This window comes from Saimiri boliviensis, chromosome 12 (genome assembly GCF_048565385.1).
Source record: "Saimiri boliviensis isolate mSaiBol1 chromosome 12, mSaiBol1.pri, whole genome shotgun sequence".
NCBI lineage: Eukaryota > Metazoa > Chordata > Mammalia > Primates > Cebidae > Saimiri > Saimiri boliviensis.
The window spans coordinates 15358980-15385291 of record NC_133460.1 but is presented as its reverse complement, the minus strand read 5'-3'; the positions used below and the strand labels follow the sequence as shown (position 1 = coordinate 15385291).

Here is a 26312-nt window from a genome sequence, read left to right as displayed (position 1 = left end):
GAGATCAGCTGGCCAACATGGTGAAACCCTGTATTTACTAAAAATACAAAAATTAGCTGGGCATGCTAGCAGGCACCTGTAATCCCAGCTACTCAGGAGTCTGAGGCAGGAGAATCGTTTGAACTCGGGAGGCGGAGGTTGCAGTGAGCTGAGATCACGCCACTACACTCCAACCTGGGCAATAGGAAGAAACTCTGTCTCAGAAAAGAGAGAGAGAGAGTGAGTGAGATCGAGAGGGAAGGAGGGAGGGAGAGAGGGAAGGAAGGAAGGAAGAAAGAGAGAGAGAGAGAGAGAAAAGACAGAGAAAATTAAAATAATAAAAATAAGCTAGGAGTGTTGGCATGTGTCTGTAGTCCCAGCTACTCGGGAGGTTGAGGCAGGAGGATCACTTGAGCCCAGGAGTTGGAGGCTGCAGTGAGCTATACTCTCTCTACTGCACCCCAGCCTTGGCAACAGAACAAGACCCTAGCTATTTAGAGAGACAGAGAGAGAGAGAGAGAGAGAGAGAGAGAGAGAGAGAGAGGAGTAAATGTTTAGGGAAGATGATGCTAATTTGTGCCTCTCGCTGGCACCAGGGTGTTTGTGATGCTGTTGGTCCTGGTCTCCATCCTCTGGATCCCTGTGGTCCAGGCCAGCCAGGGTGGCCAGCTCTTCATCTACATCCAGTCCATCAGCTCCTACCTGCAGCCGCCCGTGGCGGTAGTCTTCATCATGGGATGTTTCTGGAAGAGGACCAACGAAAAGGTAGCTCTGGACAGCTCCCACTATGCCAGAACCAAGTGCTGCCCCTTAAGGACTGAGACAGGATAGGAGGGGAGGGCACTGGAGGATGACACAGGCTGGACTTGGGTGTCAACAGGGTGTTCCATGGTGGAAGATACAGGGAGGGTGTTTATCTGAACTTTGCAAAAAAGCAATGAGAGGGCCGGTGCAGTGGCTCACACCTGGAATCCCAGCACTTGGGGAGGCCAAGGTGGGCAGATCACTTGAGGTCAGGAGTTTGAGACCAGCCTGGCCAACATAGTGAAACCTCATCTCTAGTAAAAATACAAAAATTAGCCAGGTATGGTGGTGTCTGCCTGTAATCCCAGCTGCTCTGCGGCTGAGGCAGGAGAATCAGTGGAACCCAGGAGGTGGAGGTTGCGGTGAGCCAAGACCACGCCACTGCACCCCAGCCTGGGTGACAGAGTGAGAGACTGTCTCAAAAAAGAAAAAAAAAAAAAAGAGAGAGGTTCTCAGCCGGGCACAGTGGCTCACACCTGTAATCCCAGCACTTTGGGAGGCCAAGGTGGGCAGACCACGAGGTCAGGAGTTCAAGACCAGCCTGACCAATATGGTGAAACCCCATTTTAATTAAAAATACAAAAATTAGCTGGGTGTGGTGGAGTGTGCCTGTAATCCCAGCTATTTGGGAGGCTGAGGCAGGCGAATTTCCTGATCCTGGGTGGTGCGGAGGTTGCAGTGAGCCAAGATCGTGCCACTGCACTCCAGCCTGGGTGACAGAGGTTCTTAAAAGTATCTCGATGCATCATTTTTTGTTATTGAACAGGGAAGCTAAATTAAGAGGGAGCTAGTAAATTATTGGTAATTGATTATTAAAGGTAAATGGGTAAGTAGGGCAGAGCCTTTCCAAATTGCGGATCCACATGTGGAGTGACCGCCACAAGAAAGACAAGCCCTGGAGATGCTCCTTGAGGTTCCTGGAGGCCAGAGCCCTTGGCATCTCTAAGATGATCTTGTTCTGATTTTGCAGGGTGCCTTCTGGGGCCTGATCTCGGGCCTGCTCCTGGGCTTGGTTAGGCTGGTCCTGGACTTTATTTACGTGCAGCCTCGGTGCGACCAGCCAGATGAGCGCCCGGTCCTGGTGAAGAGCATTCACTACCTCTACTTCTCCATGATCCTGTCCACAGTCACCCTCATCACTGTCTCCACCGTGAGCTGGTTCACAGAGTCGCCCTCCAAGGAGATGGTACATTTGGAATGATGGCTAGATCCACTGAGACTTTTTGTTGGAAGTGACAGAAAACTGACCCAAAGTGGCTTAAGCGAAGGAGACTGTCCAAAAAGCTGAGAAGTCCAGGGTTGGGGTTCAGGGGCAGGATGATTCAGGACTCTGAAAAGGTCATCAGAATCCATCTCTCACTTCTGCTTCGATTCTTAGGTCCCATACGGAGCTCAGTAGCTTCTAGAGATATATCATCCTCTTTTACTATCATTAAGTAAACATAAGGCTAGGGTGCAGTGGCTCATGTCTGTTATCCCAGCACTTTGGGAAGCTGAGGTGGAAGGATCCCTTTGAGGCCAGGAGCTCAAGACCAACCTGGGCAACATAGTAAAATTCCATCTCTTAAAAAAAATAAATAAATTAGGAGGGAGTGATGGCTCATGCCTATAATCTCAGTTACTAGAGAGGCTGAGCGGGAGGATTGCTTGAGCCCAGAAGCTTGAAGCTGCAGTAAGCTCTGACCATGCCACTGCACTCCAGTCTGGACGACAGAGCAAGACCCTGTCTCGAAAAGAAAAAGAAAAAAAATTAGCAGGGTGTGATGGCTCATTCCTGTAATCCCAGCTACTAGGGAGGCTGAGGCAGGAGGATTGCTTCAGCCCAGGAGTTTGAGGCCGCTGTGAGCTATGACTGTGCCACCGTACTCCCACCTGGGTGACAAAGCAAGACCCTTTAAAAAAAAAAAAAAGTAAACACAAGCATTTCTATCCCAGAATTTCTAGCAAAATTCTAGATTCCCATTGATGGAGTCAGCTTAGGACACATGCTCATCCATGAACCAATTCAGTCCCTGTGGCCAGAGAAATGGATAAGCCCAAACGACTGATTCTGGGGTTATGCAGTACTCTAGCGTGAGGGTTAAGCTCTGAGGATTAGAATGAGGGATAATCACATCCCAGCAGCACGAGGATGGGGTTTATCAGAGAAAGACATGGGAATGAGTCGGGGAACTGTGCGCTGATGCTGAAGAGCACAGGGACGTGACGCTTGTTAGAGGATGGGGTGGGAGGGTGGGGCTGGGAGTAGATTCTTCAGACACAAAGGCTGAGTGTGGGGTGTGGGGTGGGAGTGTGAGAAGAGGATGGAACCCCCCCACCTCCACCACAAATATCATCATCATCCCTGCTCCTTAGGTCAGCCACCTGACCTGGTTTACTCGTCATGACCCCATGGTCCAGAAGGAACAAGGGCCACCAGGAACTCCTTTGTCTCTTAACCTCTCTCACAACGGGATGCCAGAGGCCAGCAGCAGCAGGGTCCAGTTGGAGATGGTTCCAGAAAACATGTCTAAAACCCACAGCTGTGAGTAGCCTCTGTCCTCCGTTACAGCGAGAAGCATTATATGTTAAAGGGATTTCCCATCCCCCCATCAAATCACCAGCCAGGAAAGTGGGCAGACTTGGAGTTTTAACAACCTCTGGCTCCAGTGTCTGATCCGTCCCCACGCTCCAGCCATAGGAAAGGAGTTTTTAATAACTTTCAACAGAAGCTTCCTATGGGTACTAACAGCAAACATTTGCTGAGTGCCTACATGGTTCATTTCATCCTCATGCACCCCACGTGGGTAGACAGGAAAATGACTTGCCTTCTCTGTTAGTGCTGCTAAACTGGCAGCTTGCAGACATATTTTGGTTTAGCCCACCTACAGTTTTAATAAAATGTGAATTAGCGTTTAAAAATTGAGAGATTTTGGCCGGGCGCGGTGGCTCAAGCCTGTAATCCCAGCACTTTGGGAAGCCGAGGCAGGTGGATCACCTAACATCAGGAGTTCAAGACCAGCCTGGCCAACACGGTGAAACCCCATCCCTACTAAAAATACAAAAATTCGCCGGGTATGGTGGTGCATGCCTGAAGTGCCAGCTACTTGGGAAGCTGAGGCAGGAGAATTGCTTGAATCTGGGAGGTGGAGGTTGCAGTAAGCAGAGATTGTGCCACTGCACTCCAGTCTGGGTGAGAGAGTGAGACTCCATCTCAAACAAACAAAAAAAAATTTGGAAGATTTCAGCCAGGCATGGTGGTTCATGTCTGTAATTCCAGCACTTGAACACACCTGGTGAGTGTTCCCTTCTCACGTCTCTGGGAGACACAAACCACCTCTATGGTCTTCTTTTGCTGGGTTCTTGCTAGGTGATGTGACCCGGAAGCAGTCTAAAGTGGTGAAGGCCATCCTGTGGCTCTGCGGAATACAGGACAAGGGCAAGGAAGAGCTCCCAGCCAGAGCAGAACCCGCCATAGTTTCCCTGGAAGAAAACCCCTCGGTGAAGACCCTTCTGGATGTCAACCTCATTTTCTGTGTTAGCTGTGCCATCTTTATCTGGGGCTACTTTGCTTAGTGTGGGGTGAACCCAGGGGTCCAAACTGTTTCTCTTCAATGCTCCATTTTTTAAATGAAAGAAAAAATAATAAAGCTTTTGTTTACCACAAGGCTTCCAAGTGTTTATAGACCATTTGCAACATGACACTTAGCTGTTTTCTTTTTTTTTTTTTTTTTAAGACAGGGTCTCCCTCCGTCACCCAGGCTGGAATGCAGAGGCATGGTCAAGCTCACTGCAACATCAAACTACTGGGCTAGGCCAGGTACAGTGGCTCATGCCTGTAATCCCAGCACTTTGGGAGGCCAAGGCGGGTGGATCACTTGAGGTCAGGAGTTCAAGACCAGCCTGACCAACATGGTGAAACCCTGTCTCTACTAAAAATAAAAAAATTAGCTGGGTCTGGTGGTGTGTGCCTATAAGCCCAGCTACATGGGAAGCTGAGGCAGGAGAATCGCTTGAATCTGGGAGGCAAAAGTTGCAGCGAGCTGAGATCATGCTATTGCACTTCGGCCTGGACAAAAAGAGCAAAACGCTATCTCAAAAAATGGGCTTATAGGAGCATATTTTCAAGATAATTAATAAGGTAGTTATTACCTAATTAATAAGAAGGTAATTTCAAGGTAATTAATAATAGGGAGTACTTTGAGGGCAGAGCAAACAGTACAGATGAAAATGTGGGTTGGGCATGGTCGCTCATGCCTGTAATTCCAGCACTTTCGGAGGCTGAAGTGGGAGGACTGCTTGAGGCCAGTATTTTAAGACCAGCCTAGGCAACATTGCAATACCCCTGTCTCTAGAAAAAAATTATTTAAATATTAGTTGGGTATATTGCCATGCACCTGTAGTCTCAGCTACTTGGGAGGCTGAGTTGGGAGGATTGAGCCCAGGAGTTTGGAGGCTGCAGTGAGTTGATTGTGCCACTGCACTCCAGCCTGGGCCACAGAGTTAGAGCTATTAAAAAAAAAAAAACAACTAAATGGAAAATGTGGTTGCCCTTTTAAAATCAGGCTTAAGTCAGTTCATAGTGGAAAGAGGTCCAATGTCTTCTACGGAGGGAGCAGACAGACACACCTAGCAAACTTCATCAATAGAGGGCTCAGGGCAGCCAACTCTGGCAGCGTGTGTCCCGCTCTGTTGCCAAGAGAAAATGGTCTTATCTGGGTCACCGGGAAGGTGCTATCATGAGACCAGCCGTCCAGGGCCTCAGCCTCACTTCGCTCCAATTCCCCATCGGCTCTTCCCTAGTATTTCAATCCTGGGAGAGATGGGATGATTTTCATGCCTTGGATAGGGCACGAAAGCAATCAGTCATTGGTAAAGGGGCTCTCCATGGCAATTCACAGCTGCTGATGAATGCACCAACCCAGTGGGGCTGAGCTCCTGTGAGTGGCTCCTGAAGTCTGAGTATCTCTAGATGGAAAGAAAGGGATGCCAGGACAAGAGGACCAAGGATGCAGCCTTGACCAGAACCCACGTGCTAAGAGATGGCCAGGCTAAGAGGTTTCTGGGGCACCTGGTGGCCTTTTTCACTGCTGTGACGTGGCTGTTTCTTCAAACTCCTACAGCTACACTTAGACCCTCTCTTCCAAGATGTTCCAGCCACAATTCTATTTGGTTGAGTGACAACACACACACACACACACACACACGTACACACATACTCTCCACAATTTGTCTGCAAGAATTATAGTTTTCATATAAACCACAGAATGTATTTAATTCAAATTAAACATGAAACTAGAATAATGTTCGGTCCTTATCAAGTAGCAATTACACTGTTTAAAAAAGAAAACAGTACATTTCTGTCTACATTCCGGCAATCCAACGAGGCGGCATGGGTCACATCCAGTTTGACGAGGTGACAGAGCCAGCAGTCACCATCCATGTGCATGGTTCTCAGGGGACTGGGGAGACGCAGACCATACATGATACAAAATGATTCTGCAGCAAGTCTGAAGGAGAAGTGCCTCCCTCCTGATACATAAGAATGAAGGTCCAGGTAGCAGACAGTGGGCGACTTGCATAATGAGCGCATTTTATTAAATAGTTAACATACTGCTTCTGACTCATTCCAAGTTGCTGTAGGTGCTGCCCGCATTCGGAGCAGAGACAAAAGCTTCCGATGCACATCTCAGCAGGAATACTCTCTCCATTCCAGGTATTTCTCTGTTTTTTTTGTTTTGTTTTGTTTTGGTTTTTTTTTTTTTGGCATGATTTCCTTCCCATGTAAAGAAAGCCAACTTCTTCAAGACACAGGTCATTCAGCTTCAGTGGCGGCCTCCAGGTTCTCCTTGGGCCGTGCAGAAGGCCAAGTCCCGCACAGTGAGGCCCTCCTCTGTCCTCCACTGAAAGCTTTTCACTGTTTGGTCTGCAAAGAAAGAGGTTTGCCTTCCCCTGCTCCATTTGCCAAGGTGGACGGGGTGAAGGGCTGGGAGGTGGCGTTTTTCACAGGGCGGTGCTCTCGGTATCATTGTCTATATCCAGCAGGATGCAGCCAGGCATGTCTTTGCTGGCTGAGTCTGAGTGCATTTCAGGAAAGATGCTTTGAAGTGGTTCTGAAACCCTGGAATTGGCGTCTGGACAAAAACACGAGAAGACATGATATCAATGAAGGGTTAACGCCCAAGAGGCCATCTGAGGGTGCTCTGAGAAGGAGAGAGGCTGGGAAGTTTCAAAGTCAGCCCATGCACACAGAGTCCCTTGCGAGAGGCCCTCATCAGCCCTTAGAAGCCAAGTGGAGCCTTTGAGATCCCAGAGGGTGGCTGAGTGGTACAGCCCCACCTCCAGGCTCTGATGTTGTTGGCTATGAGCCCAGGGCAGCCTGTAGAGAGGCAGCTTTCAAAGGATTTGCTTGCTTTGATGGAGGAAAGGAAGCCTCATTTTTATCAAGGCCTCTAATGATGAGATGAACCCTCCTGATGGCCCCTGGGCTGCCCTAGGAAGAGGTCTCTCCTCGAAACTGCTGTAAGAGAGAAGAGAGATGTTTTGATGTACTGTGGTTTTGCTTTGCTGGGTTAGAGGTAGCTATGGCAGGCAGCAGTAAGGGAACAAGAGGAGGAGGTGGGCTTCCTGGGGCATTTCGCAGTTAGGCTCCAGAGCTGCTTTTCCCCTACTTGCTGTGGTGCAAAGTGACAAGGTGTCTGTCCTTGCCAGGCGCTAGTTTTGACTGTATTTCTGTTTGATCTACTCCCATCTACACAGGCACAGCTTGAAAACGCTGATGCACTTTGGGGGAGCTCACTGCCTGAAGACTTGTTCTAGCTCCCATCCCTTCCACCCTCCTGTCTCTACAGTTCTGAGCTGTGACATCTATTTACTCTCTGGGGCATCCTTTTTCTCACAGTGACTTCTGGGTTGTCCCTCAAGGTTTCCTATGCACACAACCCACAGAAATTTCTAGATTTATGGAGGTACCAAGGTGTCAAGGAATTCAGGTGCTAAATGTCATTTCAGACAATTCAGGCCTTGTGATAACTATAAAACCAATTATACTGCGCAGAATTGCACCAGCCTACAGTGCAGTAAAGGTGGCCTGTGTGTACAGAATAGGCGATGTCTTGGGTTTGTCCTAAGCAGAATGGAAGTCAACGAAGACAGGGACTGTGTCTGTCTTGCTTACAGAGTGTCCTCAGTACCTGAAACAGTGACCGGCAAATAGCATATGTTCAATAAATTTTGTAGCTTTGATGTTTGGATGAATGAATGAAGTCATCTAGAGCAACCATCTTTCCAATGCTCTGTTCTTACATCCTTAGGCAAAGAAGTAGCTGTGACTTGAAGACGACACTAGTATAAGAAAATTACTGCAAAGGCAATCCTTTCCCTATTATCCTGGCCCAACAAAACACAAGGAGCTACCAGCCTGTATCTCTTCTCAGCCCTAAGTTTACCAGAAACTATGGAACAGACATGACCTGGCGAGGAATGCATGATTCAAAGGTACCGTGCATACGGATGAGATTTCTACTTGTTAATATCTGTACTCACAGGTGAGCTAACGCTATCAGCCAGCAAGCCCTTCCACAGCTGCTCTTTCTCTTTTTCTCATACATAACAGATAATTTCTAGATTTGTGCCTCTCTGAATTTTTCTATTTATGATCCAAACACATTGTTTACTGAAGGGGGAGAAACGTGTGGTTGGGTGTAAAGGAAATCCCTTCCTCTGCTTCCCACCTGCCCCATCTGGTTTCCCCAGCCCCTCTCTATTCCTACATGAATCACTCCCTGAAAGAAAACAATGAATTTGTTTACATACAAAAAGTAGAAAGAATGATGGCAACTTGCATAGAACCAGTTTTCAGAAGGAGACTTCATCACAATAGCTAACATTTAAAAAATTTTTCTTTTTTTTTTTTTTTTGAGATTGAGTCTTGCTTTGTCATCCAGGCTGGAGTGTAATGGCACAATCTCGGTTTACTGCAACCTCCGCCTTCCGGGTTCAAGTGATTCTCCTGCCTCTGCCTCCCGACTAACTGGGATTACAGATGTGTGCCACTGCACCTCCACTAATTTTTGTATTTTTAGTAGAGACGGAGTTTCACCATGTTGGCCAGGTTGGTCTTGAACTCCTGACCTCGTGATCTACCTGCCTGGGCCTCCCGAAGTGCTGGGATTACAGGTGTGAGCCACCAAGCCCGGCCTAAACAATTTTTTGAGATGGGGTCTCACTGTGTTGCTCAAGCTGGAGCACAGTTGTGCATCTTGGCTCACTGCAGCCTCCACCTCCCAGGTTCAAGTGATCCTCCGACCTCAGCCTCCTGATTAGCTAGGACTACAGGCACATGCCACTAGGCCTGGCTAATTCTTTTGTATTTTTGGTAGAGATTCTTTTGTATTTTTGTATTTTCACCATGTTGACTGGGCTGGTCTTGAACTCCTGGCCGTAAGCAATCCTCCCACCTTGGCTTCCCAAAGTGCTAGGATTACCAGCATGAACCATCATGCCCAGCCTTGATAGCTGACATTATTAGAGAGCACTTACTTACACCGGAGACTGTACCATACACCCACACTTTATCACACAGTTTCACTGAATCCTCATTAACCCTAAGGCTGCAGAAATAAGAAAGGGAGACTCAGAAGCTCTATTCCTTGCCCAAAGTGACACAGCCAGTATGGACCAAAAAGGATCCAAGCCAGTTTGGTTGAACTCTGGTTCTTCACATTACATTTTCCTTCCTCCGCAAGAGGAGTCTGTAAATCCCTGGGTGAGGGTCCTCAAAGACATTATCTGAGGAGATCATTGTTTGAGTCTTAAACACTCTGGTATGCTGTAAAAAGGAGAAGATGGCTGTTTTAGAAAGACACCTGTTAAGAACCTGGCTTGTCTGAAAGACCTCTAAATCTTTCTGGCTACTAACTTGTATATTATCTGCACTTCAAGGGCTGGCTTTTGAGCATATGCTTGGAGCTAAATTCATACAACAGATACTGTATCTAAAAAAACAAAACAGGCTGGGCATGGTGGGATGATGGTATTAGCCTAGAAGTTCGAGACCAGCCCAGGCAACACGAGATTGTCTCTACAAAAAAATACAAAAATTAGCCAGGTGTGGTGGCGCATGCCTCTAGCCCCACCTTTCAGCTACTGGGGAGGATCGTTTGAGCCTAGGAGGTCAAGTCTGCAGTGAGCTATAATCACGTGGCTGTACTCTTGCCTGGGCAACAGAACAAGACCCTGTCTCTTAAAAAAAAAAAGAAAAAAGAAAAACAGAGGATGACTTCCAGTAACAAGCCTCAGCCCAAAGGCAGAACAGATTTGGGGCTCTGACAAATGTAACCCAGGTTCCCTCCTGAACTGAATATCTTATCCAGGAAACAGAAGTGGACATTTAAGAGCTAGAAGTGGAATGTTATCATTAAGAGTATGGTTCTAGAAGATTTACTTATTACTTCAACAATTTTGAGTATGTGCTTCCAGTTGTAAACCCACCTCTTCGAGAAGTCCAAGGTCATTCTGACAGCCACTTTGACAAGTAACAGATCCAAATATGCCCTTGAAATTAAGTGGTACAGGCACAACTGCAGGATGAATGAACTCCCCCTCCCCACCACCATCCCTCTTCTTCTCAAACCTAGCGTCTCAGGGAATGGCTTCCTTCACCAGTTAATGGTTTGAGTCTTAAAACATTCTGGCTGATTGTGTAAAAAATAAAGTTTAATTTAGAAAGACACCTGTAAGAATCTGGTTTTTCTTTAAACACCTCTAAACCTCTCTGGCTATAAATTTATGTATTATTTGCATTCCAAGAAGGGCTGGTCTTTGAGCATACTGCTTGGAGCTAAGTTTACAAGACAGGTATATTTCAATCAAAACAAAACAAAACAAACAAACAAAAAACAGACAAAACAAAAAATCTTTTATCGGAGGTCTCTCTCTCTTTCTTTTTTTAAATAGAGATGGAGTTTCGCCATGTTGGTCAGGCTGGTCTCGAACTCCTGACCTTGTGATCGGCCCACTTTGGCCTCCCAAAGTGCTGGAATTACAGGCGTGAGCCACCGCACTTGGCCTCTCTTGTTTTTTTTGTTTTGTTTTGTTTTTTTAAATAAAACATCTATTGTATGAACTTAGTCCCAAGCAATATCATCAAAAACCAGCCCTTGGAAGGCAGAAAATATATAAATTTACAACCAAAGAGGGCTTAGGGTACTTTTAAAAAGCAGGTTCTGGCCGGGTGCAGTGGCTCATGCCTGTAATCTCAGCACCTTGGGAGGCTGAGGCAGGTGGATCACCTGAGGTCACAAGTTGAGACCAGCATGGTTCATCTCTACTAAAAATACAAAATTACCCAAGCATGATGGCACATGCCTGTAGTCCCAGCTACTCAGGAGGCTAAGGCAGGAGAATCACTTGAACCTGGTAGGTGAAGGTTACAGTGAGCCAAGATCACACCACTGCACTTTAGTCTGGGTGACAGAGTGAGACTCTGTTGGGGGCGGGGGGGGAAGCAAGCTCTAAAGGATATCTTTCTAAAACAACCTTTTTTTCCTTTTTACAATAAACCAGAATGTTTAAGACCCAAACCACTATTTACTCAGATAATGTCTTCACCTTCAGGATCCTCACCCAAGGACATACAAAACTCTTTTGGGAAAGACGGAAAATGCTAGGCTGATTAAGAATGATGGGGCTGGGTGTGGTGGCTCATGCCTGTAATCCCAGCATTTTGGAAGGCCAAGGCGAGCGGATCACTTTAGGCTATGAGTTCGAAACCAGCCTGGCGAAACCCCATCTCTACTAAAAATACAAAAATTAGCTGGGTGCTGCCACACCCACCTGTAATCTCAGCTACTTGGGAGGCTGAGGCAAGAGAATCCCTTAAACCCGGGAGACAGAGGTTGCAGTGAGCTGAGATTGCACTACTGTATTCCAGCCCGGGAGGGACAGAGCAAAACATACATAAAACAAGTAAGTAGAAGAATGACAGTCTAACTAATCTGGCTTTGATCCTCTTTGGTCAAAGTAAATTTTTGTAATTTTATCAGGTACTGATGATTTCTCAGCAGTTTTCTAGGGCTATGAGAAACTTATGATATCTACTTGTTAAAAATAAACTGCAAGTAGAAAAAGAAGCCATTTAAATATCCAACTAGGAGTAATAATACACCTGCTTGATGAAACATGTAGTCACTGAAAAAGATAGTTCTAAAAATACATTATCACATGAGAAAGAGCATATGATGTAAAGTAAGATAAAATGCAGGATCCAAGTCTGTATATGTCAAATAATTATGATCATGCACCTCATGCCTTTTAGAAAAACTAAAAGGAAAAAAGTGGAATATAAATGATAGACTTCTTCAACTGTATAGCTACAGTTGATTTCTTCTTATTTCCATTTCTCAAGAGTTTTAATATCCATGCTTATTTTTATTTTTTTGAGATGGAGTCTCACTCTGTCACCCAGGCTGGAGTACAGTGGCACGATCTTGGTTCACTGTGATCTTCGCCTCCCAGGTTCACATGGTTCTCCTACCTCGGCCTACCAAGTAGCTGGGATCACAGGCGCCCATCATGACACACAGCTAATTTTTTGTATTTTTAGTAGGGACAGGGTTTCGCAGTGTTGGCCGGGCTAGTCTCGAACTCCTGACCTCAAGTGATCTGCCCACGTCAGCCTCCCAAAGTGCTGGGATCACAGGCATGAGCCACTGTGCCCCACTCATGCTTATTTTTAAAAAGGCATTACTTTCATGACATAAGAAGGGTGAGAGTTTAAAAAGCAAACACTCCTATGAAATTAGCCAGCAAAGTGTCCAGGCTTATGGCTATTATGTGAGTGATTTGGTCTGTCTGTGGTACAGTGGACTACCACCTCACAGACTTTCTCAGGCTAAATTCTATGAATGTATTTCTTAACTCCTCTGCAGAGCACTGTCTTTTTAACCCACGAAACAACTGAGATTCAAAAAGCCAAGTGGTGCAACTCAATCAAAATATGGACACCTGGGCCATATCCCTAATCTCCTGAGTTTGGGTCCTAGAAGGCCAGGTGGGGGCATTTGAGTTTTTAAAACCCTGACATGTGACTCTAATATATCTCTGATTAAAACTATTATCTTCTAGATAAAAATGATAAATAGTGGCTGGGTGCAGTGACTCATGCCTGTAATTCCAGCACTTCGGGAGGCCAAGGCAGGCAGATCACGACGTCAGGAGATCAAGGGCATCCTGGCTAACATGGTGAAACCCCGTCTCCACTGAAAATACAAAATATTAGCTCGGCATGGTGGCATGAGCCTGTAGTCCCAGCTACTTGGGAGGCTGAGGCTGGAGAATCGCTTGAACCTGGCAGGCAAAGGTTGCAGTGAGCTGAGATCGTGCCACTGCACTCCAGCCTGGGTGACACAGCAAGACTACATCTTAAAAAAAAAAAAAAAAAGATAAATAGGCTGGGCATGGTGGCTCATGTAACACCAATGTTATACCAAGAGCTGAAATTCTAACTCAGTCAGATCCGACTCCATGATATATGTTTTTTCTACCATATTTCAAGCCTGCCTGATATAGAAAAGAATGGTAATTAAGGAAGTAACAAGGCCAGCCCTGTGACCACCTGTTACACGTCTGGGCACACACTTAGTATTCTGAATGATTGCAGCAAGCATCAACAAAGCCAGTCCTCCTTCAGTGCATGCACTATTAGTAGGGATGCAAGCAGGCAGGGTTAGGGTGGCCGGTTAGTAACAGGCATGAGTGCACAAATATGATCAAGTAGCAAAAATGCATTGGCCAATCAGGTGCCTTTTCCTTACCATTAAATATTCCAATCTCAGTTCTTACTGAATATGGCGGATCATACATCTAAATTATTTAATAAAATGTTTAAATTAGAATACTCTTTGCTAAAATCTATTACTTCAAAAATAGCAGATGTAAACTCTTTTACATGGGAATTAAAAGTCTTACTGCTCTCCAGATTCACAATTAACAGGAGAATCAAAATGATGCCAGAACCCTGGCATCCTCCAGTGCTGGTGCTGAGCTGTGAGAAGCTGGTTGCCAAACCTGCTTGGCAGCAATAATCTCCCCTAAAAGTTTCTCTTAATCCCATTAGCCTTAACCCAACTCTTTAAAACTCTAACTTAATCCAACTCTAAAGGAATAACCTGTTTTCAGGAATCTGTCCATCTAAAGTTTTCTAAGTGAAAACATTATGCCATAATAAAGGACCATCCTGTCCAAGGAAGTTATATTTCTTTTCCTCCTTGGAAAATCCAATGGCTATATCCAAGAATGGTTAATAGCAACATGATCAACACTAGCAGATTCAAAAATTCTAAATGTTGGCCTTTTGTGTACTTCCAATGGCAGGCCAGGGGATTTAAGATAGTATAGGTTAATTCTGTAATACAAAGATAACTGTGGTGACCTGGAATTTCTTGAGTTAGGAGAATTTATAACATAGATTGGCTTTTAAATAGCTAATATCTTAGGAAAACATATTTTTAATGTAAAATTTCACTTATCTAATAATTATAGGCAGTACATTACAGTGTTGTAGCAGATCAGTAAAATAACATTCTAGAATAAATATACCCCAGGTAATAATTCTGGTTTGCAGTCTTTCTTTAAACAAAAAGAAACATCTGAGAATAACATTTTGGTGTGTCACTAGCATGAAATTGTGGAATCACACCCAGGACTCCTCCCTGTTTTGAAGGCTACACTCTGGTTTTCCACTTCTGGTTCCTACAGAAAGTCTTACTCAGACCTAAGCTGTGAGCACTCTGGCTAAGGGGCCCACAACAGGCGTAAGGCTCAGGTCAGCTGATTAAAGCAGCTGTACACATAATGAGGGCCTTATGCTGTCCACATGGAGACCCAACGGCAGAATTAGATGAGCTCACAGTGCCTTTTGAAAAGCTCGTATGGTTTAATAAAGCAAAATGTAAGTATGCTAGAACGCAAAGGAATTTAAAAGAATTCAGTAGTATTCAGGGGAAGATTTTTTTAATTGTTTAGTCTTGAGAATTTAAAATATCAAATTAAGAAGCTCCATGCAGTTACCTTGCACTTAAGATACAAAAATTTAAAATTAAAGCTCAAGACACAAAGGACACAATTTCCTCCCATGCTGACTGCACCTGGGTCCTCTTTGGTTGGAGGATGGTGAGCCCATCAGTGACAGGTAAATCACACTGGGAAGAGCAGAATGCTGGTAAGAGGCTCACCAAAAATATAGAAGATATTCCTTTTTTTTTTTTTTTTTTTTAAAGAAGCAGGGTCTCACTCTGTCATTCAGGATAGAATGCAGTGTGCAGTGACATAATCACTACCCACTGCAGTCTCGAACTCCTGGACTCAAATGATCCTCTTGCCTCAGCCATCCAAAGTACTGGGATTACAGGCATGGGCCACTGCGCCTGACCCTAAGAAAGAAGATACTCTCAGCTGAGTGGCTTGAAATCAGGCTCTTGATTTACTGACATCTACTCCTTGAATTAGAAGCACTGCAGCTCAAAGTGCTTCTGATAAAAATAAAGAAACGTCTACATGCTACAGAATGGACGGCCCATTGGCTGTCCGGGCACAGGGTCAAACGGCTGTTCCTGAGCACACGGTCAAAAGCACATATGCGGAACACAGCTAAGCAGGAGCATTTGGAGCTGTGGTGCAGGCTGCTCAGGGTTGTTACAGACCTTAGTCCTGGAAACCTTCCCCACCTGTGAGGGCACTAGGAAGGGCATCTATTGGGAAACAAACAAAGAAACCAACATGGCTTTGCTGTTTTCAAAATAAAATCCAGCTCTTGATGTCATCAGAAAAAAAGTTATCAACCATTTATAACGTGCAAATTATGCATTATATTCCTGAAAAACAGTTTTTGAAAGATATTTTTAGAATCAGTTAACCGTCACCCTCTGGGTTAATAGAAACCTTTAGCACATTTTCAGCTGCAAAGTCACTCAATATGGTTGGAAAGGCCCAAGGTATATTTCAGCTTCTTTTCCAAAAGTCCTCCACTTAGAACAATTTAAACTAGGCTGCTTTAAAAAATAATTTGAGGCCCCTAATTACCATACTAAAAAATCCAATATCCATCCTTAATTAAACAGTAAATTAGAGCATTTGGGATGGAAATATTTTTGAAATCAGAATTAAATAAAACGGTCATGTTCTAGACTATAAAAAATATACCATTACACAGTCCACGAAAGCCTGCACAGTCACCACCACCTTCAAAACAGGTTCCCACTGGGTCTACAGGGAAATCTTGCCTCTTCCCTCCTAAGCCATTAGAGGCCAGCACTCTGATATGACTGTGTCCTGAGATCTCCCTTTTGGAGCATTCAATTTGGCATAAATTATGTTTTTTAAATTTACACTTGAAATTCTGTACTTAATATGAACATTTTTACTCTTAGAAGTACTTAGAAGTACTCTTTAAGCATTTTAATGAGAAATTCACTAAGAAATCAAGTTCATGCTCATGTTGTAAAGCATCTTCCACCTGGATTAAAAGTCATTATGTTTAGAAAAATGTAAATGTATATCGGTCTTAAAAACATCAGGAGTCAGCAAACTTAAAGGACCAGGTAGTAAATGTTTCCAACTTTGTGGGCCATATGATCTCTGGTCACGACTACCCAAGTCTGCTGTTTTAGCACAAACACAGCCATAGACAATTTGTTAACCAATGGGTATAGCTGTGTTCCAATAAAACTTTAATGACAAAAACCGGCTGCAAGACAGGTTTGGCTTGCACATGTAGTCTGCTGACACCTGCCATAAATCAAAATGGAGTAGTACAAAAGTAATGTAGAGCAGACGGGGAAATATGAACATTGATTTCCTACTTACCCGTTACTATCTTGGAAGCTGTTGGTGCTGTGTTAGTGAGGCTGCCGTCCCCAGCTGAGTGGACACCAGGAGGATGGGGGGGTGGGGGCACACTAGGCCGGTTCCTTGGCTTTGGTACTGGTCTCGGTCTCGGTAAGGTTCCAGCATGTGGCTGTGCAGTCTCAGGGTTACCCCCAACTTGGGTCTGAGGAGCTGGCAGGCTGGGGTTCTGTTTTCCTAGGGGCGGAGTACTGGGGGGGGTTGGAGTCTGGGGAGGGGTGTGAGATGGCTGCTCAAGTCCATGCTCACTGGGCAATGCCACGGGGTTGGGAGGGCCCTGGCTATTGGGTTTGGTGTGCATCAGCGGCGTGGCCTGCGTAGGGGGCTGCGGCGGTGGGTGATTGGGAGCTTGGATTGGAGACAGGCTACTGGAGAACCTCCGGGGTGCTGAAAGCTGGGAGGGAGCGGAGGGCTGGCCTGGAGGCTGGCCTGTGTGCTGAGTGGGAGGAGAGGGGCTTCGGGTAGGTGGCTTTGGTGACAGACTGGGTGGATGCTGAGATGTTCCTGAAGAACTCTGGCCCCCAGGTTGGCCAGGAGGTGGGTTGCCTGGTTTCGGGGGTGCTGGAGCGGGTTTTTTAACAGCTGCACAAAGAGGGAAAAGACACCTTTCAGTAGGAACAGTCAGGCAGCAACCAAAACCAACACTACCCTGGCCTGGAGACCAAATTTAACCTCACTAGTAATAAGCCACAGCAACATCACATGCCTCTGATGAGAGGCGGTCAGGAAGGCACCACACTGTGTCTTCCTCCCCAAAACCCGTAACTCCAGTCTAACCATCAGAAGAACATCTAACAAACAAATTGAGGGCTTTTCTTCAAAATGCCTGACCAGTACTCTCCAAAACCATCGAGGCCACAGAAAATCACAGAAAGACAGAGAACATGTCACAGACCACAGGAGACTAAAAGAGGGAAAATTAGGGAAATCTGAACAAAATGTAGAGTCTGGTTAATGGTAATGAACCACAAGGTGTGATGGCTCACACCTGTAATCTCAGCACTTTGGGAGGCCAAAGAGGGTGGATCACTTGAGTGCAGGAGTTCAAGACCAGCCTGGGCAACATGGCAAAACCCCATCTCTACAAAAAAATAGAAAAATTAGCTGGGCATGGTGGCATGCACCTGTAATTTCAGCTACTTATGAGGCTGAGGTGGGAGGATCATGTGAGCCCGGGAAGTTGAAGGGTGCAGTGAGCTGTGATCACACCACTGCACTCCTGCCTGGGCAACAGAGCAAGACCATTTCAAAAAGAGAAAAAAAAAGGGGAATGGCCCAATGTTGATTTCTGAGCTGGGATAAAGGTTCCATGGTCATGTAACATATTAACAACAGAGGAAACTGGGTGAGGGGTGTATGGGAACTTCAGCATTAGCTTTGCAACTTTCCTATAAATTCAAAATTACTCCAAACTAGTAAGTTTATTTTAAAAATTAAGTACATTATGAACATCTGAAAGGGCTGTAAAGGAATTTTATTTTGAAAGTTCAAGAAAAAGAAAACTGTTAACAGAGGCCACTCCACCAACATGGAAGTGCTGCCCTCAGCCCACTTAGCAGCCTCCTCATTAGGAACCCATGGGAAGACAAAGAAAGAGGCAAGAACATCCAGAAGGGACCACCAAGGATGATTGGTTCACCCTGACATAACATGACCCCTGTCCCCAAGCCACCTTCTCCTTGAGAGTTTGATTGGTTTTATTAGAATTCCCAATTCTAATAAAATTCTAATCCCAGAATTGGTTAATTTATTAGAATTAACCAATTCTGGAACCATTTGAGTTAACACATATGTCCTGGACAAAAGCATGAATAAAACTGGGAGTTGCCTTAGGATTATTTCTCTAATGAGAGCTGAATCACATCACTCTCTCCTCCCTACACCAGCTGAGATTAGGGATGGCAACCTGGTACTGAGGGCAGGAAGGAAAACGACAGATCTGGGGCTCTGGTTTGGGGCTGGGAAAGGTAGGCAGAAACGAGAGACTTTAGCCTTTTTCATACTCCGATAAGATCGTACTGGTTCCCCAAGAAAAAGAGAAGGAAATGAAGAAATGAACATGTTTCACTGTTCACATATCACCAGTACCAAGGTAAGTCATTTTACATAAATTATGCACATTATAATTTACATACTTTATCTCATTTAAGTCTCATAAGCTCATTGCAGGGCAAGCACTGTTATCCCCATTTTCAGGGAGAAGACAACTGAGGCCTGAAGAGGGCCAATGTTCTAGATAACAGGTCACATAGCAATTAAGGGGCAGAACTGAGACTCCACCCATGACATGTGGACTCCCTGGATGCTTTTTCCTCTTCCTCCTTCCTCCATTCCCTGGCTGCCTGTTTCCGGACCCAGAATTCAGGATTAAAAAGGGTAAAGTCTTGGTGGCTCACACCTGTAATGCCAGCAATGTGACTGGCTGAGGTAGGAAGATTGCTCAAGACCAGCCTGGGCAACATAATGAGATCCCAACTCAAACAAACAAACAAACAAAACAAAGTGGCCAGGCATGGTGGTACGTGACTGTGGTACCAGCACTCTGAGAAGCCCAAGTGGGAGGATCACCTGAGTCCAGTGGCTGGAGGATGCAGTGAGCTACTGCATTCCAGCATCATGCTACTGTATTCCAGCATGGGTGTCAGAAAAAGACCCTCCTTCTGAAAAAACCTAAGAAAGAAAAAAAATAGAAAAAAGGGTAAAGTCTACTCTGCTATACTCGTCTGAACTTTCAACTCTGGAACTCAGGATCTTTTCCCACAGAAACCACCAACCAGCTTACATTAGCTCTACTCCAGATTGCCATCAGCGTTTTTAAAAGTCTAGCTTTCTGTTCTAAGCAGTACTAATTATAAATGCCTACTGAATAAAAGATGGTTCCTGACATTTAAGGGTGTGAAGAGGATTAGGGGAGGGAGCATGGGAGCAGAGGGTCGGGGAGGGGGCTGGGAGAAAGGGAGGCCTGGTCTGAGACCACCTTAGAGGTGCTGGGTGGTGGGGAAGGCAAACAAAAATCAAACTCATCCTGCAAAGAAGCCTGGGAGCTGTGATTTCAGGAAGCAGGAAAGACTCTGAATGTGACTATGTGGAAAACAGTCTTGTTAATCCAAAACCAGACTCTCATCTGGAATCCAGGTACAGAAGACTAACTTCCCTCAACAATCAGCTGAGATCCTGATTAAGGTGACAGTGGCCCAGAGAGGCAGCCTTAAGAAGGATAAAGTGGGGGTCTGCAACGAAGCAGGAGACCCGAATTTGCCCTCCTGCCTATAATTTGTAGAAATTCCACTAACATTTGTGTAGTGCTTTATAAAGACCATGCTTTCATAGACAGACACTGTGAATTTAATTCTTTTGTTCTTTTGAGATGGAGTCTTGCTCTGTTCGCCAGGTTGGGGTATAGTGGCATGATCCTGGCTCACTGCAACCTCTGCCTCCCAGGTTCAGGTGATTCTCCTGCCTCTGAGTAGCTGGGACTACGCCTGGCTAATTTTTGTACTTTTAGTAGAGACGGAGTTTCACCATGTTGGCCAGCTGGTCTCAAACTCCTGAGCTCAAGTGATCTGCCCACCTCAGCCTCCCAAAGTGCTGGGATTACAGGTGTGAGCCACTGCACCTGGCCTCTCTTCTTTATTTTAGAGATGGGGTATCACTCTGTTGTCCAGGCTGGAGTGCAGTGGTGCATTATAACTTACTGCAGGCTCGACCTCCTGGGCTCAAGTGATCCTCCTGCCTCAGCCTGCCGGGTAGCTGGGACTATAGGCGTGTCACCACACCCAGCTAATTTTTAAAAAATTTTTTGTAGAGATGGGCTTTCACTATGTTGACCAGATTGGTCTCCAACTCCTGGCCTCAAGCAATCTTCCTGCCTTGGCCTCCCAAAGTGCTGGGGTTACAGGTGTGAGCCACCACACCCAGCTGGAAAAAGTGATTTTTGAGGTGAGATCTGAATGGTAAGAAGAAACCATGTGAAGATACGGGACAGAAAGTTCTGAAAGCCCTAAGGAGGGGATGAGCTTGGTGCATTAAAGGAACCAAGAGCAGAGTGTCCTGAGAGAGGGGAGTGTAAGCTCTGGGTTCAGAGGGAGGCCCCACCAGAGCACAGAAAACCCAGGGTGAGACGTTTTCACGGAAGCCACTGAAGAGTTTAACCAAGAGATGGCACAATCTGCTTGGAGTTTTAAAGCAATTTCCCTGGCTGCTGGCTGGAGGACTGCAGGGGAGACAGCTTGGAGCAGTTCAGATTCTGTTAATCAGGACCTAGAAAGCTCTCACCCCAATTCTGAGGCAACAGTGGCTCCCAGACCCACAAAGCTGAGAAGTACAGAGCCTGTGGTGGTCTGTAAACAGCAAGGGCTTGGGACGCCAGGAAAACTGGGAGCATTTCTGCAGAAGTCATTTTTTGTTAAGCTTTGTAAAGCCTAAGGAAAAACACTTTTTAAAATGTCTGCTTTTCTGTTCTCTATTTTTTCCTTTTTCTTTAATGACTTTTCTTTTAAATGACTGAATTTAAATTTTCTGCTTGCCATTTTACAACAGACACAGAAAAGATACAGTCATAAGCCTCACCATCTGAATCCTTGCACTAACTGAAGGAGGTCTGCACATCCTTCCCTGAGGGCAAGGAGGAGGGTGGCTGCTTACCTCTGCGCAGCGTATGCGGGCTGGGCCCTGCGGCATTGTGAGGTGGGCCCACGGAGAGCTGGTGGGAGCTGGCAGCTGCCTGGCCCTGGTTTTGGCCAGAGGCTATCTGACTGTTGTTTCTCCCTGGTGCAGGTGCAGCTGCAGATACAGGCTCCTTGGCTTTGGGAGGACTAAGAGAAGTAACACTCAAGTTAGATGTCAGAAAATCCCAGCTGAAAAAGCTGAACATACTGTACATACATACAACATAAGATTCCAGGCAGAGTTTTCACTTTGGCAGGCAGGAAAAGGATTTGAAATTCTAACTAGCTCACACTGGGCTTATAAAGCTAATGTTTACTTGGTACCATATAGGACTACCTTTTTTTTTTTTTCAAGAGATGAGGTTTTGCTATGTTGCCCAGGTTGGTTTCAAATTTCTGGACTCAAGCAATCCTCCTACCTCAGCTTCCTGAGTAGCTGGGACTACATGACTATTTATTTTATGAGATTCATTGCATCAGACTGGACTCCACCCACTGTGCCACTCCAGTATCATGGGAGAGACCATTTCAAAGCAACCAATGCAGAGTTTTCAGTTCTACTGTTTGTACTTAAATTGGGCAGTACTTAATATCACAAAAGGGCATTTAGATATTGACATATACATTGTACAAAACTAAGCAAAAGCCATGGCAAACTAAGACTCTAAATTATAAAGGGCTTGATTATCATCAATAACTTGAACTGAATAAATTCAGAGGCTAAATGACTACTCAAAGTCCAGAGTTGGTAGCAGCAAGATAGAGAACAGAACTCAGGCTTCCTGTTTCTTGGCCCAGAACTTTTTATACCTAACATTATAGCTCCATTATGTCAAGGTCACCAAAGAGTGAATAACATCAATGAAACGTACATAAAAATATCTACAGAATATGGTATAAAAAAGAACAGGCAGGGCGCAGTGACTCACACCAGTAATCCCACCACTTTGGGAGGCTAAAGTTGGAGGATCGCTTGAGGTCAGCAGTTTGAGACCAGCCTGGCCAGCATGGTGAAACCTCATCTCTACTGAAAATACAAAAATTAGCTGGGCGTGGTAATGCACGCCTGTAATCCCAGCTACTCGAGAGGCTGAGGCAGGAGAACCATTTGAATGTGGGAGTGGGAGATTATACTGAGCCGAGATTGCACCACTGCCTTCCTGCCTGGGCAGCAGAGCAAGATTTCATCTCAAAAAATAAATAAATAATGATAATTAAAAACAAAACAAGAAAAAAAAAATAAGTGAATTTGCTTAGACTTTTTCCCTTCAAACAAAAAAAAAAACTTAAACCAAAACAAGTACATGCATAGGGTGGAATTATTGACACACTAACATGGAGCCTATGATGTGCATGGGAAGCCCTATGAAGTTTGAAGCCTTAAATTTTTTTAACCCCAAAGTATACTTTCCCAAGGTAAGGAAAGTGGAATTCAGGAATGCACAAGCATTCAGCATTCAGTTTTCATGATGGAACAAGATTCCTATCTCATGAGCAGTTTCACACACAACAAGGCTATCCCTTGCTCATTCCAAGGACGATAAGAAAGTTCTTTCAAAGAAAATTTATCTGTGTGGGAAAGAAATGCGTAGATAAACAGTCTGCCCTTGTTTTGTGTGCATTTATCTTACTTATATACAATCATTCAGATTGTATATATGTATTTTCAGATGGTCAACGCAGAACATACGACAACAAAAACTTTGGCACACACTGTGTGCAGAGCTACAGCAGCTGCCAGTTCCAAACCACAAGAGATGCTACCTGAAGTAGCCTCTGGTGGTCATCTGCCTGGATCAATGTGGAGCCAATTAAATAAAAATCTCAAGTTCTAGCTGGCTGCAGTGGCTCATGCTTGTAACCCCAGTACTTTGGGAGGCCGAGGCAGGCGGATCACCTGAGGTCAGGAGTTCAAAACCAGCCTGGCCAACATGGCAAAACCCCATCTCCACTAAAAATGCAAAAAAAATTAGTTAGGCATGGTGGCAGGCACCTGTAATCCCAGCTACTTGGGAGGCTGAGGCAAGAGAATCACTTGAACCTGGGAGGTGAAGGTTGCAGTGAGCTGAGATTACACCACCATACTCCAGTCTGGGTGACAGAGTAGTGGGACTCCAGCTCAAAAAAAAAAATCTCTACCAAGTAAAACACTTGATGTAGCGATTAAAAGAAAAAAAGACAAAGAAAAAAAAATCTCAAGTTTAAGGTGCATTTTATTAAAAGTTGCAATGACTTTTTGGCTTATCTAAAGGTTAAGCAACTAAAAGAGCCTTTTAAGAAAATCTACCAGTCAGTCATGGTTGTTCACACCTATAATCCAGCACTTGGGAAGGCCAAGGCAGGAAGATCACTTGAGGCCTGGAGTTCAAGACCAGCCTTGGGCAACACAGGGCATCTATGTTTACCCCATCTTTATAAAAATAAAAAAAAATTAGCTGGGCATGGTGACAAGCACCTATAATCCCAGCTACGTGGGGGGTTTAGGTGGGAGGATTGCTTGGACTTAGAAGGTGGAGGGTGCAGTGAGCTATGATCACGCTACTGCATTCCAGTCTGGGCAACAGAGCAAGATGCAGTCTTAAGAAAAAGAAAAAGAAAAAGAAAAAAGAAAAAGCTACCATCTTATTTTCCACCTGGGACTCATGGATCAACTGCCCTTCAAGACTGAAAGCTGGGGGTAGGGGGCGGATTCTTAGCCACCTCATGTGCCTAGCACAGTGCCTAGCACGTATCAGTGACTCAGAAAATCTGTTTGACTGAATGAATCAATGAGTAAGTGAATAAATGCCAGGAATACTAAAATTTAACCGACTTGCCACACTTAAATGATTCCTGGTTAGCACACTGGATGACAACGAACAGATGGTACATTAATGCTGACAGTATACATCAAACAGGTAACAGAGTTATCACACTGCAAGACACCCACCGGCTTCCGGTTTCCAGCACCAAAGCAGTGTGGCAAAGAATGCAAACCAATGTTGCTTTCTTTGGAAAACAGAAAAAGAAGCGAGCCATTCATAGTCTTTTTTCCCGTCCTTTGCCAACCAGAGGAGTGAAAATAAATCTGTTCACTCCATGCTGTAGCAGTTCTTTAGGCGTGGATGCTGTGCCCAAAGGCCACCACCTGCAAGAAGGCTGGAGTGCCCAGCCTCCATTGCCAGCAGAAGTCAGCCTCCTTACCTGCCATCACCTGGGCTCAGCCCCTGCTCCAGTATGCCCGCAGAGGAAGGGACAGTCCCACCCCCAGAGCTGCTTTCAGCCCTTGAGCTCTGGGGAAGGGGCTCTGGGCCAGCGGGCGCCACGGTGCTGCCATCTGTGGGCGGGAGTGGCGGCTGGAAAGCAGGGGATATGTGCTTTCTATTTAGAGTGCCACCCCGCCGGTGGGCCTGGAAGTCCGTAAGCTTCACACCAAAGCTACACAGAGAGAAGAAACAGTCAACACACCATGCGACAGACTACTGAGACAGAAGCCCATCGATCCACATGTGTTAAAACCATACACAGGGACAGCCACCCAAGTTGCCCTGTGTTCAGTAAAGTGGCAAGGATCAGATTAACAGCCCCCTGACACCAAGGCAAGCAACTCCACTTAGCTTCGAGCCTGAGCAAAGCCAATGAAACTGGTACTGTTCAATGTCTTTGATCAATTTGGGTGTGAGCAGCTAAAAGCAAACAGGCAGGCCTCATCTTGAATGACATGTTAGTGTGTTTATTCCCATCCTTCCTCTTCCTCTGCCTTTTTTTCCCCCCTTAAGACACAGGGTCTCACTCCACCACCCAGGCTGCAGTGCTTGGCACTCCAGTGGAGCAATCACAGCTTACTGCAGTGTCAAACTCCTGGGCTCAAACAATCCTCCAGCCTCAGCCTCTGGAGCAGCTTGGACTACTGGCATATGCCACCATACCAGGGTATTAAAAAAAAATTTTTTTTTTTTTTAAGAGATGGGATCTCACTACATTGCCCAGGCTGATATCAAACTTCTAGCCTCAAGTAATCCTTCTGCCTTGGTCTCTCAAAGTGCTGGGATTACAGGCATAAGTCACCACACGAGGCCTATTTCCATACTTCCTAGTTCCCATCACAAATCTATTTTTGGGGAAAGATGCAGAAGCCAAGTCCAGAAGGCCTACCAATGGCAGTGTAAGTTTATCACACCACACTGCCTCTTAACTGAGATGAGACAGAGAAATAATCATATGTGTATATGCAAAGAATACATATGAAAGATAAGTAAGGCTGGAAAAGCTGGGTGCAGTGGCTCACAGCTATAATCCTAGCACTTTGGGAGGACAAGGCAGGAGAATTGCTTTAGCTCAGAAATTCAAGGCCAGCCTGGGAAACACTGTGAGGCCCTGTCTCTACAAAAAACTTTTTTTTAGAAAATTAACTGGATGAGGCGGTGCATGCCTATGGTCCCAGCTAGTTGGGTGGCTGAGGTGAGAGGATTGCTAGAGCCCAGGAGGTCAAGGCTGCTGTGAGCCATGATCATACCACTGCACTCCAGCCTGGGTGCATAATCCTGTGTCAAAAAACAAAAACAGACAGGAGAAAACTGTTGCTTTTGGGAAGGGGATGGTGGCTGGATATAGCTGGAAGACAGGGTGGAAGGAAGGCTGACTTCACTTAAGCCCATTAATCTATGAACTTAACAACTTTTTCTTTCAGTCTGAAAAGTAAAAAGATACCTGGCTCCCTGATCTCGTGCTTACTGGTCAGCTGGCAGGGTGAATACACAAGGCAGGTAACTGAGAATTGTCTCCCATGTGACTAGACTCATAGCACTGTATTTTGAAAAAATACATGAAAGCTAATTTTGTTATGGGTAGAGTTTGTCATCAGGAAATACTTCTAAATGCATGAATGAGGGTTCAGAGAGGTGATGTGTCTACATAGAATAAATGTGGATTTTGGAGGGACAGAATAGGGACAGAATAACATATACTCCTTTGCTAGAGGTAAAAAACACAAAACAAAGA

The 26312-nt window shown here is 45.3% G+C and overlaps 2 protein-coding genes across 12 annotated transcripts in view; one reads left to right on the top strand and one right to left on the bottom strand.

Moving 5' to 3' along the window:
* The window catches only part of SLC5A11 (solute carrier family 5 member 11), a 61390-nt gene extending 56961 nt beyond the window's left edge, over positions 1–4429 (top strand). For all 4 annotated transcript variants that reach the window (XM_039477907.2, XM_039477908.2, XM_074381909.1 and 1 more), the window contains 4 exons: positions 576–744; positions 1754–1969; positions 3139–3307; positions 4133–4429. In XM_039477907.2, the coding sequence (XP_039333841.2) occupies positions 576–744; positions 1754–1969; positions 3139–3307; positions 4133–4338 (760 nt within the window). In that variant the 3' untranslated portion in view covers positions 4339–4429. The remainder of the gene's footprint in view (positions 1–575; positions 745–1753; positions 1970–3138; positions 3308–4132) is intronic.
* Positions 4430–6010: 1581 nt separating this feature from the next.
* The window catches only part of ARHGAP17 (Rho GTPase activating protein 17), a 94710-nt gene continuing 74408 nt past the window's right edge, over positions 6011–26312 (bottom strand). The window contains exons 17-22 of one of the 8 annotated variants that reach the window (XR_745161.3): positions 24516–24749; positions 21310–21479; positions 16627–17247; positions 15465–15512; positions 13578–13626; positions 6809–6896 (exon numbers count right to left, since the gene is read on the bottom strand). Coding sequence is in view for 6 of the 8 variants with exons in the window: in XM_003930212.3 (XP_003930261.1) it covers positions 6766–6896; positions 16627–17247; positions 21310–21479; positions 24516–24749 (1156 nt within the window). In the remaining 2 variants the exon portion in view is untranslated. Of the gene's footprint in view, positions 6897–7120; positions 7283–13577; positions 13627–15464; positions 15513–16626; positions 17248–21309; positions 21480–24515; positions 24750–26312 lie in introns of those variants that run through there. The other 7 variants (XR_012512744.1, XM_010340796.3, XM_010340795.3 and 4 more) reach the window with 7 other exon arrangements.